The 15,880-nt window shown below is 46.8% G+C and overlaps 1 protein-coding gene across 10 annotated transcripts in view; it reads right to left on the reverse strand.

Moving 5' to 3' along the window:
* Positions 1–15,880, reverse strand: part of NAV2 (neuron navigator 2) — a 629,613-nt gene that overhangs the window by 41,309 nt on the left and 572,424 nt on the right. For 7 of the 10 annotated variants that reach the window (XM_068260211.1, XM_068260209.1, XM_068260208.1 and 4 more), the window contains 4 exons: positions 13,462–13,527; positions 10,101–10,145; positions 6,195–6,355; positions 4,758–4,949 (listed from right to left, as the gene is read on the reverse strand). In XM_068260211.1, the coding sequence (XP_068116312.1) occupies positions 4,758–4,949; positions 6,195–6,355; positions 10,101–10,145; positions 13,462–13,527 (464 nt within the window). The remainder of the gene's footprint in view (positions 1–4,757; positions 4,950–6,194; positions 6,356–10,100; positions 10,146–13,461; positions 13,528–15,880) is intronic. The other 3 variants (XM_068260213.1, XM_068260212.1, XM_068260210.1) reach the window with 2 other exon arrangements.

A 15,880-nucleotide genomic window follows, 5' to 3' on the forward strand; every position in this document is an offset into this window, starting at 1 on the left:
TGCTGTGGATCCCCACCCAACACGCTTTTCATTGCTTCACTTTTCACAAATAAGGTCATAGGCTGAGTTATTTGTGTGTGGCCTCTGTGCTGTTTGCTGGCAATACAATGACACTACAGTTGTTTGTGTTCAGTGATGACTCCCGTAGGCCATAACAGACAGCATGTGACGATGATGAACCAGCCTGGCCGGTTGTGTGTCTAGAGGTGATGGAATCCACCATGTGTCTCTGGAGCAACAAGGTACCGGATTATGGGTATAACAGCAGTGATATACCGTGACCAATGCTTTGAAGGTCATGTGACTTCTATCCATTCTTGTTTTTGTGAGATGAAGAGCTGGGTCTAGGTCACGCTGTCAGATGAAGGTCATGTGACCATTCTACTCGGGTAATCTAATGCACTGTCCAATAAGCCATACTGTGTACCCTTTTGCTAATTCATAAAAACTCTCTGATGTCTGGCTGCAGACTTTTTTTTTTATCTAGAAAAGGGACAATTTGTATCAGGTTGTTACTACTGTTACACAATGGCAAAAACATCCCAATAGAAGTTCCACTAACCAGTATCACTGTAGTAAGACACAGGATGAAAATGGGACAAAGTATAAAGAGGCCCTGTAGCGACATATAGTAGAACTCAGTAACTTATTCAGGAACCCAACTTTTATTGCAATCCTGTATCCCAGTTTCAACATCAGAAACACTTCATATACCGGTATCTATAGATTGGTATGTAGTCCTGCCCTCCCAGTGATGCTTAGCCTATGCTGTTCAGCTATGCAAAACTCTCCTCCCAGAGCATTCTGGGAGACCAGACATTATTTTTTGCTGGTTTTGGAATTCACAGAGACAAACATTCCGCAGACCTGCACCTGCCATGACTAAAGATGTCGCCACATGTTATAAATTTCAGAATGTAAATCAGAGGGAGGAAAGATTTTACAATGAGCTAAATGATTTATAAATGAATATTGCAAAAAAAAAAAAAATGTATTCATTATGTTATTTTCACTTCAGTTCCTCCTTAACCTCCTGAGCGATAATCCTGAGCTGAGCTCGGGGTATATCGCGCAGGAGGATTTCTCAGGCCCTGGTGGGCCGATTTGCATAATTTGTTTTTGTTACACGCAGCTAGCACTTTGCTAGCTGCGTGTAACTTCCGATCGCCGCCGCTACCCGCCGATCCGCCGCTACCCGCCGTGCCGCGCAGCCCCCCCCCCCCCCAGACCCCTTGCGCAGCCTGGCCAATCAGTGCGGTGACGTCATCCCGCCCCGTCGCCATGGCGACCGGGGAAGCCCAGCAGGAAATCCCGTTCTGAACGGGTGGGGGGGATGCCGCTGCGCAGCGGCTATAATGTAGCGAGCCCAGGGCTTGCTACATGATTTAAAAAAGAAACAATTAAGAAAAAAGTGCTGCGCCCCCTCCTGGGCGATGCAATTGTATCGCCCAGAGGGTTAAAGGACACACGAGGTGACATGATGAGATAGACATGGGTGTGTACAGTGCCTAGTGCACAAATAACTATGCTGTGTTCCTTTTTTTTCTTTGCCTGAAAGAGTTTAACATCAGGTACGCAAGTGACAGATTCTATCCGGGTTGGGACCGGGTCAGACCATAGCATAACCCTCACTGATAATTACAGCCATAATGCTGGGAATGCACCATACATTTTCACTCCCGATAGATGGGTTCGATAGATAATTTCCAACATGTCCGATATTCCTTCCCATAGTTTTTTGGCTCAATATCTCATAGAAGTGAATGGAAGAAGATAAAAACGAGCGGAAGATGAGAGAATCGAGCACAGAATCGAACAGAAAAAACGATCAGGTGGAAAATCGAGCAGAAAAACATATCGTGTGTACCCAGCATAAACTACTTTCCTGTCAGTAAATGGCTTCCTGGAGCAGGAAAGAGATAAAAAGGGTGAATAATTCATAGATTTGAGCTCTGGCATACTTCAATGAAGGTGTCATTGAGCAGAGACAGTGGAACAGTTACTTAAAAACTAGATTTAAATATAAAATGAAACTGTGGGATATCTAAAAAAAAAAAAAAAAAAAAAAAAAAAAAAAAGTCATTTTAGGAGAAGGAGGATAGATACAATGGTTTTCCTCATCAGTTTATTTTCACCTCGGATGTCCTTTAACTTCTCTACATATTATAGCATTATTTCCCTACATGGCCCATATGGCTCCCTTATCCTAATCTCACTTTTTTTCCCTAACCAATTGCTTTGATTGGCTGCCTCACTGGTGAGAGACAGCAGGCCTGTGCCCGCCTCTATAAGGTACAGGGGAGACAATCATATGGGAGTGACCCAGGTGGCAGATAAGCAAGTTTATTATAAGTAATCATACAGCGGAAGCCCCCTGGTAATACCCCGGAGTTCCTCCCAAAGGATGCTGTTACACTCCGCTACAACATAACAGTGTCCGTTCACAGATCAGATAACTTATAGTGCGGCCTCGAGTTTTACTGGTGCAGTTTGGGATATCCGATCTCTTTTAATAAGTGACAAGCGCTACAGAAAGTACAAGGGAAACCTGAACTGTATTAAGCTTGTCTGCCTGAGGCGGCAAACTCTGCCAGATGAGGTTTCGGAAAGCCTGAAGATTGTATGTGCTGTACACAACTGAATCACAGCACACTGTGAACTAGGAGTCTTACGGTGGGATCACATTAATGGAAGATGAGAGGCTTCCATAATTACTTCCTTTTAACAAATGCACGTAGCCTGGCTGTTCCCTGATCTTCTGCCTCTAATACTTTTAACCATAGACCCTAAACCAGCATGCAGATCGGGTGCTCTGACTGAAGTCTGACTGAATTAGCCACATGCCTGTTTCAGGGTTGCGACTTTTCAATCCACCTATAAGAACTAAAGCAAGCCTCTGTGAAGCAAGAAGCCATTAATATGTGGTGTCATTGTTTGACTTGTGGGCGACACACTGGTACCAGATAGTCAGACAAGTACAGCTTCACTGTCCTGGACATGGGGTCCCACAACAGCTCCTTCTATCAGAGCAACGTCTGGCAGGTGTGTTGGTGTTCTGTGACAGGCACTCTTTCGCCGAGGCACTTTTCCCACAGGTGTAATGTCAGACACTGACAGCTGCCTGAAGTTGAAATGTCATCTCTTGTGTGAGCACAATATCCTGCAGAAAGCAATGTATAAACTATCAGGTATTCGCCCCTCAGCGCCGTCCCGGCAAATACGGACAGCTGGGCCGAGGCCATGAGAAGCTGCTGATGGCATTTTTAACTGCAGCCCTGATAAGGTGCTGACAAGATTACCCACAGGCATTAAAGGTGCACAAAGCACAGCCATGGGAGGAGAATGGTGCTTGTTCTGTGCAGCAGCAAAGGATTCTGGGATGTTAAAGGAGGATTCCACACCAAATCAAAATATAAATCTATGGAGGGGCTACACAGATATCTTTGTTATGACTGATGCAGCACAAAGGTATGTGGATGCGAAAATCCTGTCACTCAAACCTTGCACCCTACTGGTAAAAAATCCTCTTCCAATCCGCTGGAAAGATCGACACATATAAGTCAGCACACTGAATATACATCTGTCCATTACCACAACAGTACAGCTCATGCGCTGGAGTGAGGAGCTAAGCAGATTTTAAAGAGGAACTGTAGTGACATATAGCAGAACGCAGTAAATTATTCAGGATACCCACTTTTATGTTAATGTTCCTGGTTTCCGCACCTTAAAGTGAAACTGAAGTTAATTTTAAAACAAACGGTTTCACTTACCTGTGGCTTCTCCAAACCCCCAGAAGCCGTCCTTTCCCGCGCCGGTCCTCCACGATCCTCCGTTCTCCCCCCGCCGCTCCGTTCCTCGACTCCTGCACAGTCGAGGCCTGCGCAGCCCTGTCAAGCATATCCTTTGTACGTGTTCAGGTCTGCAATAGCGCTATTGTGGACTGGAACGCAAAGGATACGCATGGCCAGAGCCGAGCAGATGCAGTGGCCCGGCGGCAAAACCGAAAGTAACTGAATGAAGAATCGTGGAGGACCAGCGCGGGAAAGGACGGCTGCTAGGGGCTTGGGGAAGCCCCAGGTAAGGGAAGCTGTTTGTTTTGAAATTAACTTCAGTTCCGCTTTTAACAATCGGAAGAAATATATATTACTGTATATTGGTATGTAGCCCCGCCTCCCACCCAGGTCATTTATTATGCACCCAACCAAAGCATTCTAGGAGACCAGAAATCTTTTGGCTTTAGAGCGCTCACTAAACAAACATTCCGTAGAGATCACCTGCCAATACTAAAGATGTTGCCGCTTTTAATAGATTTTACAATGGGCAAACACTGAATAATAATTTATAAAATAATATTGTAAAAAAAAAAGTTTTGTCCATTATGTTATTTTGACTCTCTAAGGCCAGTTCCTGTTTACACTACTAGGACATACAGGAGAAATGTAAGCCTTCTTTGTACAGACAAAAGAGTGATTAGAAAATGATTCAGTTTGTAGCAAGGATCAGCTTTGCCCCTTGATAGTACAGAAAGCCATGTGAGGTAGTGAATGAAACCAAGTACAATACAGTCTGGAAATTGGATCTGGTGGGTGTGGGGATCTGGTGTTATAAGAACCTCATGGTAAAAAAAAAAAGGATTTACAGATAAGAGAGGCAGACACTGGAATATTGGTCACAGGTTTTAGTCTCTATATCTTTTTGATGGAGACAGGAAGTAGGTCAGGTGACACAATGGCAGCCATCTTGTTGATGACACTTACCTTCTTCAAAGCCATCGCGGAAAGATCCTGAGCGGCTCATGGTTCTGGTCTTCTCGTCCAGCGACATGGAGCTGTTTCTGAATCGCGGTTCTCCGTAGGGGTCGCAGGACGACCCGTCGGTGTTGGACAGGCTGTGAGTGCGCAACATGGCCGAGTTGGACAAACTCATCTGTGACGAGGCTGTAGGACTTGCTGGAGGAGGAAACATAAACCACAAACAGAAAGATTACAATGTCATCCTGTTAGGCTGGCTGGGCCAATTATTAGATATTTGATTATATACATGGCATATAATGGGCTACTAAGTCTTCAGACCTCATATGTTGCAGCATCACTGCCACACACTGGATTCAGGGCACTATGTGTATAGAGCATGCAGTCTCCATGCGTCTGTGTGAGTTTCCTCCAAGTGTTTCAGTTTTCTTCCACAACCCAAAAAACACACTCGTGGGTTAACTAGCTCTCTCCAAAATCTGGCCATACACTAAGCTAGGCATAATTAGATTGTGAACCCCTCTGAAGGACATTTTCGGTGGCCATACACTTACATATAGCCACCAGACCGTGAGATCCCCGTCAGATCAAATCTGATCTTATCTGTTCCAAAACCTATCCCCTGCTAACCCGACATGGTTTCCTCCACCATTTTCCCAGCTATGGTCTGACTGTACCATCTACTTACCCACTGAAACAAGGGCACCGGACTCCCCCACCACCCCCAACCCCTGCTAACCTGAAGTGGCTTCCTCCACCATTTTGTCAGCCTTTGGACTATACCATCTACTCAGTCACCCAGTGAAACAATGGCAACTGACTCCACTCCCCCCAACCAACCACCTCCTAACCTGAGGACACTTCTTCCACCAGTTATCAGCCATGGTTGGACTATACAATCTAATCACCTGACCCCCAGAAACCCACCCCCTGCCAACCTGAGGTGGCTTATTTCACCCTTTTTCAGCCATGTTTGGTCTGTACCATCTTCTCACCTAGTGAAATCATGGCACCTGACCCCCAGAAACCCTATCTACTCAGTCACCCAGTGAAACAATGGCAACTGACTCCACCCCCCCCCCCCCCCCAAACCAACCAGCTCCTAACCCGAGGACACTTCTTCCACCAGTTATCAGCCATGGTTGGACTATACAATCTACTCACCTGACCCCCAGAAACCCACCCCCTGCCAACATGAGGTGGCTTATTTCACCCGTTTTCAGCCATGTTTGGTCTGTACCATCTTCTCACCTAGTGAAATCATGGCACCTGACCCCCAGAAACCCACCCCCTGCCACCCTGAGGTGGCTTCTTCCACCGGTTTTCAGCCATGGTCGGACTGTACAATCTACTCACCAGACCCCCAGAAACCCACCCCCTGCCACCCTGAGGTGGCTTCTTCCACCAGTTTTCAGCCATGGTCGGACTGTACCCTCTACTCACCCAGCTGAGCGAAGTTGAACCTGGTCCCGGAGGGAGATGTGATACTGGAGCCAGGTGAGAACGGGGAACTGCTGGCTGTATCTTGTAGCCCTCCAGCCGAATGAGATCGCAGCCACTCCTTGGCATCATCCTGACTGCGGAGCGGGACTGACGGAGCATACCTGGGTGAAGCCAGGAAAATAAAGGTTCACTTTATTCACAGACAATGACGTGACGAATTTATCAGCCGTGCACAAACTATCAACGTGGATAATTCTTGAATAGAACAGACGAAACAACTGCAGAAAACCTGGCAAAGGCTAAACATTATTCACAGATGACGATGCGGCATAAAGTAATGAGAGACATGGTTTCCACATGTGCTGGATAGAAGTAATTACCGTGTCCGCACACAAGGCAAGGTGAAAGGGTCAGTCCACCCACCCGAGAGTGATGTCAGCACTAGATGGGGGTCTGGTGGGCAGGCCCATCCTCTGACTCCTTGTACCTCTGAGGGAAGTCAGTGGTGAGATATCTGCAGGCCATTTCTCATGTCTCCACGTCTGCACAGACCATATAACCCCCTCTTCCTCCAATTGATCATGAGTTTACATTGCTCGGAGTACAACAGGCAGAGGGAGCTACCACAAGGAGCTGTGGAAACGCCTCATGGTGGGTAGAAACTGTAGGAACTGAGCTGTAAACTGGTGGGAAGATATTCCCACTGATTCACTGAAGTCCACCAGGGTGAAATTCCTGTCAGCATCAGATGGGGTCGGGTGACCCCACAACACCACCAAAATTCCAGTAGGGAGATCTCCCTCCTACAGTTCCTGGCTCTTCTCCTGGGAATTTCTGCAGTGCAGAGAATGGCCCCCAAAACTGTCAGAAACCGGCGTTAATCACAACATAATCTCACTGTCTTACTTAAAGGAGGAATCCATGAGGTGTCATTTGATTGGACATTGAACAGGGTCAACAGTAACAATTTATATCTTTTAAAAATATTTTTAGCCTTCAAAAGTTATCGTCTGTAGACCCATGAGATTAAATCGATTAATCGGTGGGTATAATTTGTGGCATCGTTCGGAATCAATGATTGTATGGCCACCCAGTGTTGCAAAGGATTTGTGAGTTATTGGGTGGCCACCTGCATCCACTGAAGTTGTTTGTGATAGAAGAGTAATACCTCTTGTGATCCTTATCTACCCCTGTGATGCCCTTTTATCTTCCCACACCTCCAGCTTCCTGTGCTGTAAGCTAATGCATGGCCTGTGCTAACATCAAATATCTCCAGGAGAAATAGAGAAAACTTGTCTGAGAGGTGTGTTCTGCGGGGTCCAAGCTGATAACATGTCATGTGTACACGTGTCCCACAATGTTATTAACCAAGCGGCACACTGGATCTTATCAACAATATTGACAAACTAGTGCCAAATAAGAACGCTTACCCCACCTGCCATAAGCTGCTTGTTTGCATGTCATCCCACTGTCCCTCCTGACCCACTATTTGCCTTTATTTGAAATGACTCGGAGGAAGGCACTTCTATAGCTCTTGCCGGAAGGCAAGTACATTCTTTTTTTGAAAGAATATTTTTAAGGCAAGCACATTCTACCAGGCAGAGTCTATTGTACTTCAAGGTGATTCTATTATGTTTGGATCTGTCAGCTAGTTTGTTTCCCTATTTATCTCTCTGACTAATTAGTTATTTCTGACTTTCGAAGGTTAAAGTGAACCAGAGACGAAGCACCCTCATGTATTTTACCATATAGGTCAGTGGGAACATTAGAGAAAACACCTACCATGCTTTCTGTTTCATCTGCACTGCAAATCTTGTATCTTATCAGACCTGATAAAATCCCCGACTGAGCATTCAGTCTGGCTTTGCTATAATGGCTCAGCTATAATGATTCCTGAGCGGAGCCAGCAGGGGGCAGGCTTGGACTTGAAAAGACATGAGAGAACACAGACTGAGCTATAAATATTCCTGAGCAAAGCCAGACTGAACGCTCAGTGAGGGATTTTATCAGGGCTGATTAGAAGCAAGCTGTGCAGAATGAAACAGAAAGCAAGGTAGGTGTTTTCTCTAATGTTCCCACTGATATATATGGTAAAATACATGAGGGTGCTTAGTCTCTGGTTCCCTTTAAAGTGGACATGAATTCTTGCACAGGACAGAAGGAAAACAGAGAAATGCACCCTGTATGTATTTAGAGAGTTTAGCCTGTCTAATTCCACCTCATCTGTGTCTAATCACAAGTTGTAATTTGATCCTCCCCTGTGTCACATGACTGCCAATGGCATATAAGCCCGTTTGAAAGCACAGGATGTTAACAATAGGTTTGCTTCCATGAATCAGGAAGTAGAAACAGTGCAGATGTATTTAAGGATTTTTATCAGCTGTAACAAAGAAATGGTTTGTTTAAAGCTTATTATGCTGTTGTGTCTCTTTTTGAGCAGAGAGAAAGTTCTGAGTTCAGGTCCGCTTTAAATAAAAAAGAATGAATGGGCCATGGAGTCGGAGTCAAAGCTATTTTTAGGAACCTGGAGTGGGTGGTCTCATAAACTGAGGAGTCCAAGTTGCATGATTTTTGTACCGACTCCACAGTCCTGCTTTTTAATTCCCAATCCGTTGACACCTCATGGAATTCTCTGAAAGGAAACCTGAAGTGAGAGGTATGTGTGGTGGCAGCCATATTTGTTTCCAGTTAAACTTCCTCCTTTCCTTTTAAACAATACCAGTTGCCTGGCAGTCCTGCTGATCTCTTTGGCTGCAGCCGTTTCTAAATCACACATTTGAAACAAGCATGCGGCTAATCCAGTCAGACTTCAGTCAGAGCAGCGGATCTGCATGCTTGTTCCATGTCTATGGCTAAAACATTAGAGGCAGAGGATCAGCAGGACAGCCAGGCAATCTGCATTCTTTAAAAAGAAATAAATATGTCAGCCTCCATATCCCTCTCGTTTCAGGTGTGCTTTTAAGATCGAGCAACAGAAACTGATTTGTTCAGAGAAGAGCCAAACCTGACCAAGGCCTAAAACAGCAAAAAAAAGACCTCAATGTCTCAATCATCACCTTGTACTTGAGACAATAATGGCCTCAATTCACTAAGATCATGCTGGAGATAATAAGGCAAGAAAAAAACTTACCTCCACACACTGAGAGAGTTATCTTATCTCTCCATTCCTTACGTTACCTCCTCTGTAGTTTTTTTCACACGCAGTTAATAAACAGCCTGTCTTTAACTCTGGAGTTATTTTAAGGATTGAAGAGTTAACTTAAAAGACAGAAGAGTTAACTTTAGGTTTGCTTGAGGTAAAATGTTTCCTGAATACTACATGCCTCGTCACCATGGTGATAACTCTAGAAACGGCATTCAAAGACAGGAGATAAGCTTAGTGAATTGAGGCCATTGAATTGTTCAGCATTTTATTATTTGCGTAACACAAAAACCATATGCTGAGCATTAACTTCCAAGCAATCACACAGCAATAAACACCATAGCATGCAGCGAATAAATAAAAAACACAAACAGGACATTCATTGTTCTTCAACCCTTTTTGCTGAATATGCAATATAATTTTTGACTTGCAACGTTATACCACCACAGTGACATCACGCTTGATTTCCATGCTCTCATTGGACGCCTCCTGGGTGACATCACTGCTACCCAATTCTTCAATCATATCCATGGATTTTGTCTTTTTTTATCATGTTACTTCTTGTTTATCAAAACGTTTACAGTTACAATTAATTGATGTAGCACATAACATACCGCCAACCCTTCACATGCAATACAAACATTTTTAATAAATGGAAATAAAAAACAAAAACAATAATGTCAATAACTGCAACACTGAAAACACGTCAAAAGTGTTTGCAAACCACAAGGACACTATGTATAAAGTCACCAGGGTGCCAATACCTGAATCCCTTCTTAGGCAGTGTGTTTCTATCGAGATGGGGGTCACTGCAGCAAAGTTAAGAGAGGAGAGATCATTTTAGAGAAGGGGTACAGCCAGCGGGAGGTGGAGATATTCAGGGATCAGCCAAACGTTACAGCGGGCGGGGGGGACAGGACTGAAACACAAACGTGCAAAACACAGGACCGTGTGAAACGTGCAAGGAGGACACTCACAAGGCCACGTTTGTGAGAAGTACAAAAAGCTTACGTTAAGGGGATGTTTTTCAGCTTAATTCCATCTTTGTCATAAAGTGCCTAAATCCACAGCTCTGTCCATAGTAATCAGGGCGCCTTTCTACTTATGCCTGGTACACACGATGCAATTTTCCGTCAGATTGACAGTCGAATCGGTTATTTACAACAGGTCCAATTTAATTTCCAATTGTTTTTCTGTATAGAAGTGATCGGAAAATCGATCAGAAAAACAATTGGAAGTCAGATCAGACCTGCCGTATATAATCGATTCGACCATCAATGTGATGGAAAATTGCATTGTGTGTACCAGGTATAAGAAACATGATCGAAAACGCTATGTGATCGCATTTCTGTGTATTCTCCACTACCAGGATTCTGCCGCCATCCTTCAGGTGTATGAAACTATTGCGGTGTGTTTGCGATTTGCGTCGGGAGAAAAAAACAAAGGGAAAATATTCTGGATAGCCGAAACATAGAAAGAGCGCATAGCTATGCGATTTTCCAGTGCTACAGTGTTTCCCCGAAAATAGGACACTGTCTTATATTAATTTTTCCTCCAAAAGATGTGCTAGGGCTTATTTTTGGGGATGTCTTATATTTTGAGGGGTATGTTAGTGAGACGCTATGTTAGTGTATGGGAAGGTGTGCAGTATCTTACTGCACCTCCCTTGTGGCTGTGTCCACCTCCATTTGCCTGTAAATGGCTGCAGTATCCTAAGATGGTTGGCACCCTTTGACCCGGTTGGTGCTCATACGCTGTATGCTGGGCCGGCTTCTTTGTGACCGCATAAGCATGTGCATGGGAGCGCACGCACATTGATTATTATGACAAGAGGGGAGCATACAGCGCATGAGCAGTGACCGGGTCAAAGGGCGCCGACCATCCTAGGATACTGCAGCCGTTTATAGGTGAAAGGAGGGGGAAGCACACCACCCCACACACTAGCATAGCGTCTGATTTTCTTTACAGCTAGGGCTTATTTTTGGGGAAACAGTACTATACAAAGTATAGGTGCTCAATCACCTACGAAAAATGCAGAATGGCTATTGCATTCTTGAGAGAATCGCATCGCATATACACCGGCGCCTGCCAGCTACTGTGGTTCCCACGGCCAGACTACGAGCTGCAGCCGGATTCTACCTGCTCGTCCATTATAACCGGAGTTCTACTTTACTATATGCAGTTTCTTCATCCTGCCGGCGCAGGGACTGAATTCCGCATATACACTTTTATTCCTCAGTTCAGGGATCCCTGCTGGTCTGTGTGTGGGGATTAAAGGACAACAGAAGGTCACATGCCTATCTGTGTCACCCATTTATCCAGGGCACATTCTGACTGGTTCCTATCTGGTGTGATGGATACAGAACCCTCCATAAATACTGTTTACTAAGCTGGCAGTCTCCCTGCCCTGGATTATCGCGTTCCGCTCGTTGGGAAACGAGCGGTAATATTGTAACTGGCTACTGTTTCGGATGACGTTAGACTGCAATTATGGAGAGCGTTTAGAAGTGCGCGCACCTCATGTGACCTGGACTTTCCCTTGTTGAAAGTTATGGCAAACATCAAGTTGGCTGCCAACCAAGCCCGGGCTTGTGCCAACAGGGAGAAAGATTATTAATAATAAGGGTGACGTGCTGCAGAGCTGCAGAAGGATCCTCCCCGCCTCTTGGAAGGGCTGTCGGGACTCTGGTGCCACTTTCAGCACTAGACTCTGGTTCCTTTCCTGGCCAGGACAATATCTGTGGAGAGTGTGCATGTTCTCCCCTCTCTGCCATGTGCTTCCCGCTTCCTCCCACACCCCAAACCTTAGTATTGGCTGATTCATTGGCTTCCGTCTAACACTGGCCCTAGACTGTGGTAGGGAGGTCAGACTGCAAGGACCGCTGAGGAACAATTGGTGACATGAATTATTTGCCATAAAGCACTGCAGAACCTCAGTCAGCACTATATAAATGCATAATAAAACATAGTAAACAATATGACTAGTGCATTGGCTTTGCTTTGTACACACAGTAAGGGGACCAGCCTTGGCAATGGTTTTGTTGATGTCTATTATCTCTGAATATCTCTTTTGCATTCCAAGCAGAACTTACATTTGAATTCAGCAACCGCATAATGCCTGGCTGCCGATTGGATCATTACCGGAAGTGCGAAAATGAGGACCCGGAAGTGTGAAATTCACGACATTACTACTGAGCCATTCAGTGTACTGGAATGGGGTCAGAAAGCAAAAACAGTGCCATACGTACCACCAGATGCGACCCGTGTCGCCAAGCAACACAAATTTGTGCACAAGCCCGAAACTGTGGAGAGTGTACTAGAAAGGGCAGTGACACCATGATGCTGGTACAATAATTTTGGTGTCACCTCTCCTAGAGGGATCATTGTAGAAATAAGTGCATAATGTAAACCGAGAACAGAGCTTGGACAGCAAGAGCAGGGTTGAAATCTCAGGAATAAAGATCTGACAGGGACAAACCCCTCTGCTACAGCATAGAACACTTTACATCCAACATCTGGGCAGGGGGTCTGATTGTGGTTTAGTATAAGACAAGGAGTGAAGATAGGAGTATGGATGGGGAGAGGTGTGGGTTAGGTATAGGGTAGGAGGTGGAGATAGGGTTAGGGACAGGGGGAGGTTAAGGTTTGGTGGTGAGCATAGGGTTAGGGATAGGGTAGAGGTAAAGGCATAAGACAGGAGATGAGAAAACTGAGAGAGAAAAATAATTTCAGCAGAGATTTTGTTGCTTTCCATTTTTTTCTCAAAAAAGGGTGCAAGAAAGTCTAGACAAAGTTGAAATTACAACTCTCTATATAGACTATCCACAAAGCAGGCTGAAGAGAGACGTCAGTAATACCACCAGCCTCAGACACACAAGACACAGCCCGATAGCCATGGCTTCTCCAAGCATGTGAACGTGATGACAGACAACAGAGGTGATGATGACAAGCTGTTAGGCCGCAGCCTCATGCTAGAAAGGAAGCCATGTGCCAGTGGTGAGCTCTGATCACCGGAACACAATGCGCCATGACGGCGGCTGCAAGCAACAGAAGGCACAGGTGGTCAGCAGACAGACAACACAACGCGGCCTGCAGGCCAGACACAGCCATGACAGACACGGTTACCTGTCCTGCTTCCGAGGGAGAGTGTTTCTGCTGAACTTAGGGCTAGCACCGGGGGAAGACAGAGGGCTGCCGGAAACACAGACAGCAGAAAACAAAAACATTACATAGAATCAAACCCAGATCAACTGAATTGCTGAACAACTCCACCCAAACCTGGAGGTCTTCTCAATCCCTGAGCATGTTGTATCTCTCAGAGGAACCAGAGGTCAGATTTTCCTACAGTAGTTTGTGTGTGCTCTCCTCCTTTAAACGGAAGCATCAGGGGAAAAAAATGAGATTTACTTATGGGACTTCCTTCAGACACTAGCACCGCTGTCAATCACGCTCACGTGGTCAGAAGTACTGTGCCTACACAGAACACTCCAGACTACAGGAGCATGATTGACAGCAGCGCTAGCGCAGGGGCAGTAGATGCCGACCTGGCAAGGTCAGCATCTGCACCGAAGGGGATCGGGAGCCACCGGAGCTGCGGTGAGGGCACAGGACGGCTGCCAGGGGCTGGAGGAAGCTCCGGGTAAGTAAAGATAATTTTTCCCCCCTGATGCTCCCTTCAATGGTGAGAGTCCCTGCTATAATTTGTGTCTGCTCCCCCTCCCACAATGGTGAAATTTCCCTGCAGTAGTTTGTGTCTAATCTCCTCCCACAAAGATGAGGTTTCCCTGCAGTAAAGGGCTCAATGCCTTTGGCTGTTTATCATTTTGGCACCTGTATTGGCCTGAGGAAGTGGGCTTAGACCCACGAAACCTGTTGCCACTGCTAAATAAAGCTTTTGTCTTATGAGCAGGGCCGCCATCAGAAATTTTGGGGCCCCTCACATGTCATCAGGCCCCCCCCCCCCCCCGCAAAGGCAGCTGCTCGCAAAGCGCGCCATGGTGAGAAGTGGGTGTGGCCATTACATGTGGGCAGAACTACTTGCATGATGCTATCATGTCAGCATGGACCAAAAATCTCTTATCTCTTTTGTCTGCCTGTCCTGTGTCACCTCTTTTACCCTTGTGCTACCTCTCTCTTCTCTGCCTGTGTTAACTCTGTTCCCGTGTCTCTTTTGTCCCCCTCTGTGTCACCTCATGTACCTCTGTGTTTTTCTGTCTGTCTGTGTCACCTCTTTTCCCCTTTGCCTATTTTGTTCCCCTCGTGTCACCTCATGTCCTCTGTGTTTATCTGTTTGTCTTTGTCACCGTCACCTTTGTTCCCCTGTTCCTATTTTGTCCCCCTCTGTATCACCTCTTGTGCCGCTTTTGTCATTGTGTCAGCTCTTGTCCCCCTCTGTGTCACCTCTCGTTCTACCTTTGTCACCTTTTTCCCCATCTGTGTCACCTCTTGTTCCCCGTGTCACCTCTTGTGCCCCTTGGCTTCCCCCATCACCTCCTGTGCCCCTGGCTTCCCCCCATGTCACCTCCTGTGCCCCCGGCTTCCCCCGTGTCACCTCTTGTGCCCCCAGGCTTCCCCATGTTACCTCTTGTGCCTCCAGCTTCCCCGTGTCACCTCGTCCCCTCAGCTTCCTCCTGTGTCATTAATGTCCCTCAGCTTCCTGTGTCATCTTGTCCCCCCCGTCTTCCCTTTGTCGCCTTGTCTCCCCCCCCCCCCCAGCTTCCCTGTGTCACCTCTCTTGTCCCACAGCTTCCCCATGTCATCAATGTCCCCTCAGCTCCCCGTATCATCTCTTAGCCCCCAGCTTCCCTTTGTCACCTTGTCCCCCCAGCTTCGACTCTTGTCATCTCATGTCTCCTCAGCCTCCCATATGTCACCAATGTCCCCCCCACTCCGTGTCATCTCCTGTCCACCCCCAGCTTCCCCCCCTTGTCATCTCACGTTCCCCCAGCTTCCCCCCTGTGTCATTAATGCACCCCTCCCCCCCACACTCCCTGTGTTATATCTTGTCCCTGGGGCCCCAGCCATGTCAACTTTAGTGCGCCAGCTTTCCCCACCCTTGTGCGTCTTTTCCCCGACTCTCCCCTCCCTCCCTGTGCTCAGTGCCCCCCTTCTCCATTAACTCACATGGCTGCAATGCACATGCCGAACCTCGCCGCTCTCCCGCTCACTGCATGGCATCCCGACCGTCACTATGGTTACTTCCGGCATGCACATCTCATGACGTCGAATGCGCCTACCGGAAGTAACCATGGTTATGGCCAGGACGCTATGCAGGAGAGCGGCGAGTTCTGGCACGTGGATCGGGGCTATCATGTGTATTAACGGAGAAGGGAGCCCGGAGCACAGGGAGGGAAGGAGGGGGATTCGGACAGGGACAAGGCGCACAAGGGTGATGGCAGCCAGGCCCAAGAGAGAGGTCCAAACAAAAGACCCAGCTTGTGGTAGCTAGCGGAGGCCCTGTGCATGGGGGGGTTCGGGCAGGGGCCCCGGGCCCCCTGCGTGCCTCGGGCCCGTCAGTGGAGTCATAGTTGTCCCCCCCTGATGG

The sequence above is a fragment of the Hyperolius riggenbachi genome, chromosome 11 (assembly GCF_040937935.1).
Source record: "Hyperolius riggenbachi isolate aHypRig1 chromosome 11, aHypRig1.pri, whole genome shotgun sequence".
Lineage (NCBI taxonomy): Eukaryota > Metazoa > Chordata > Amphibia > Anura > Hyperoliidae > Hyperolius > Hyperolius riggenbachi.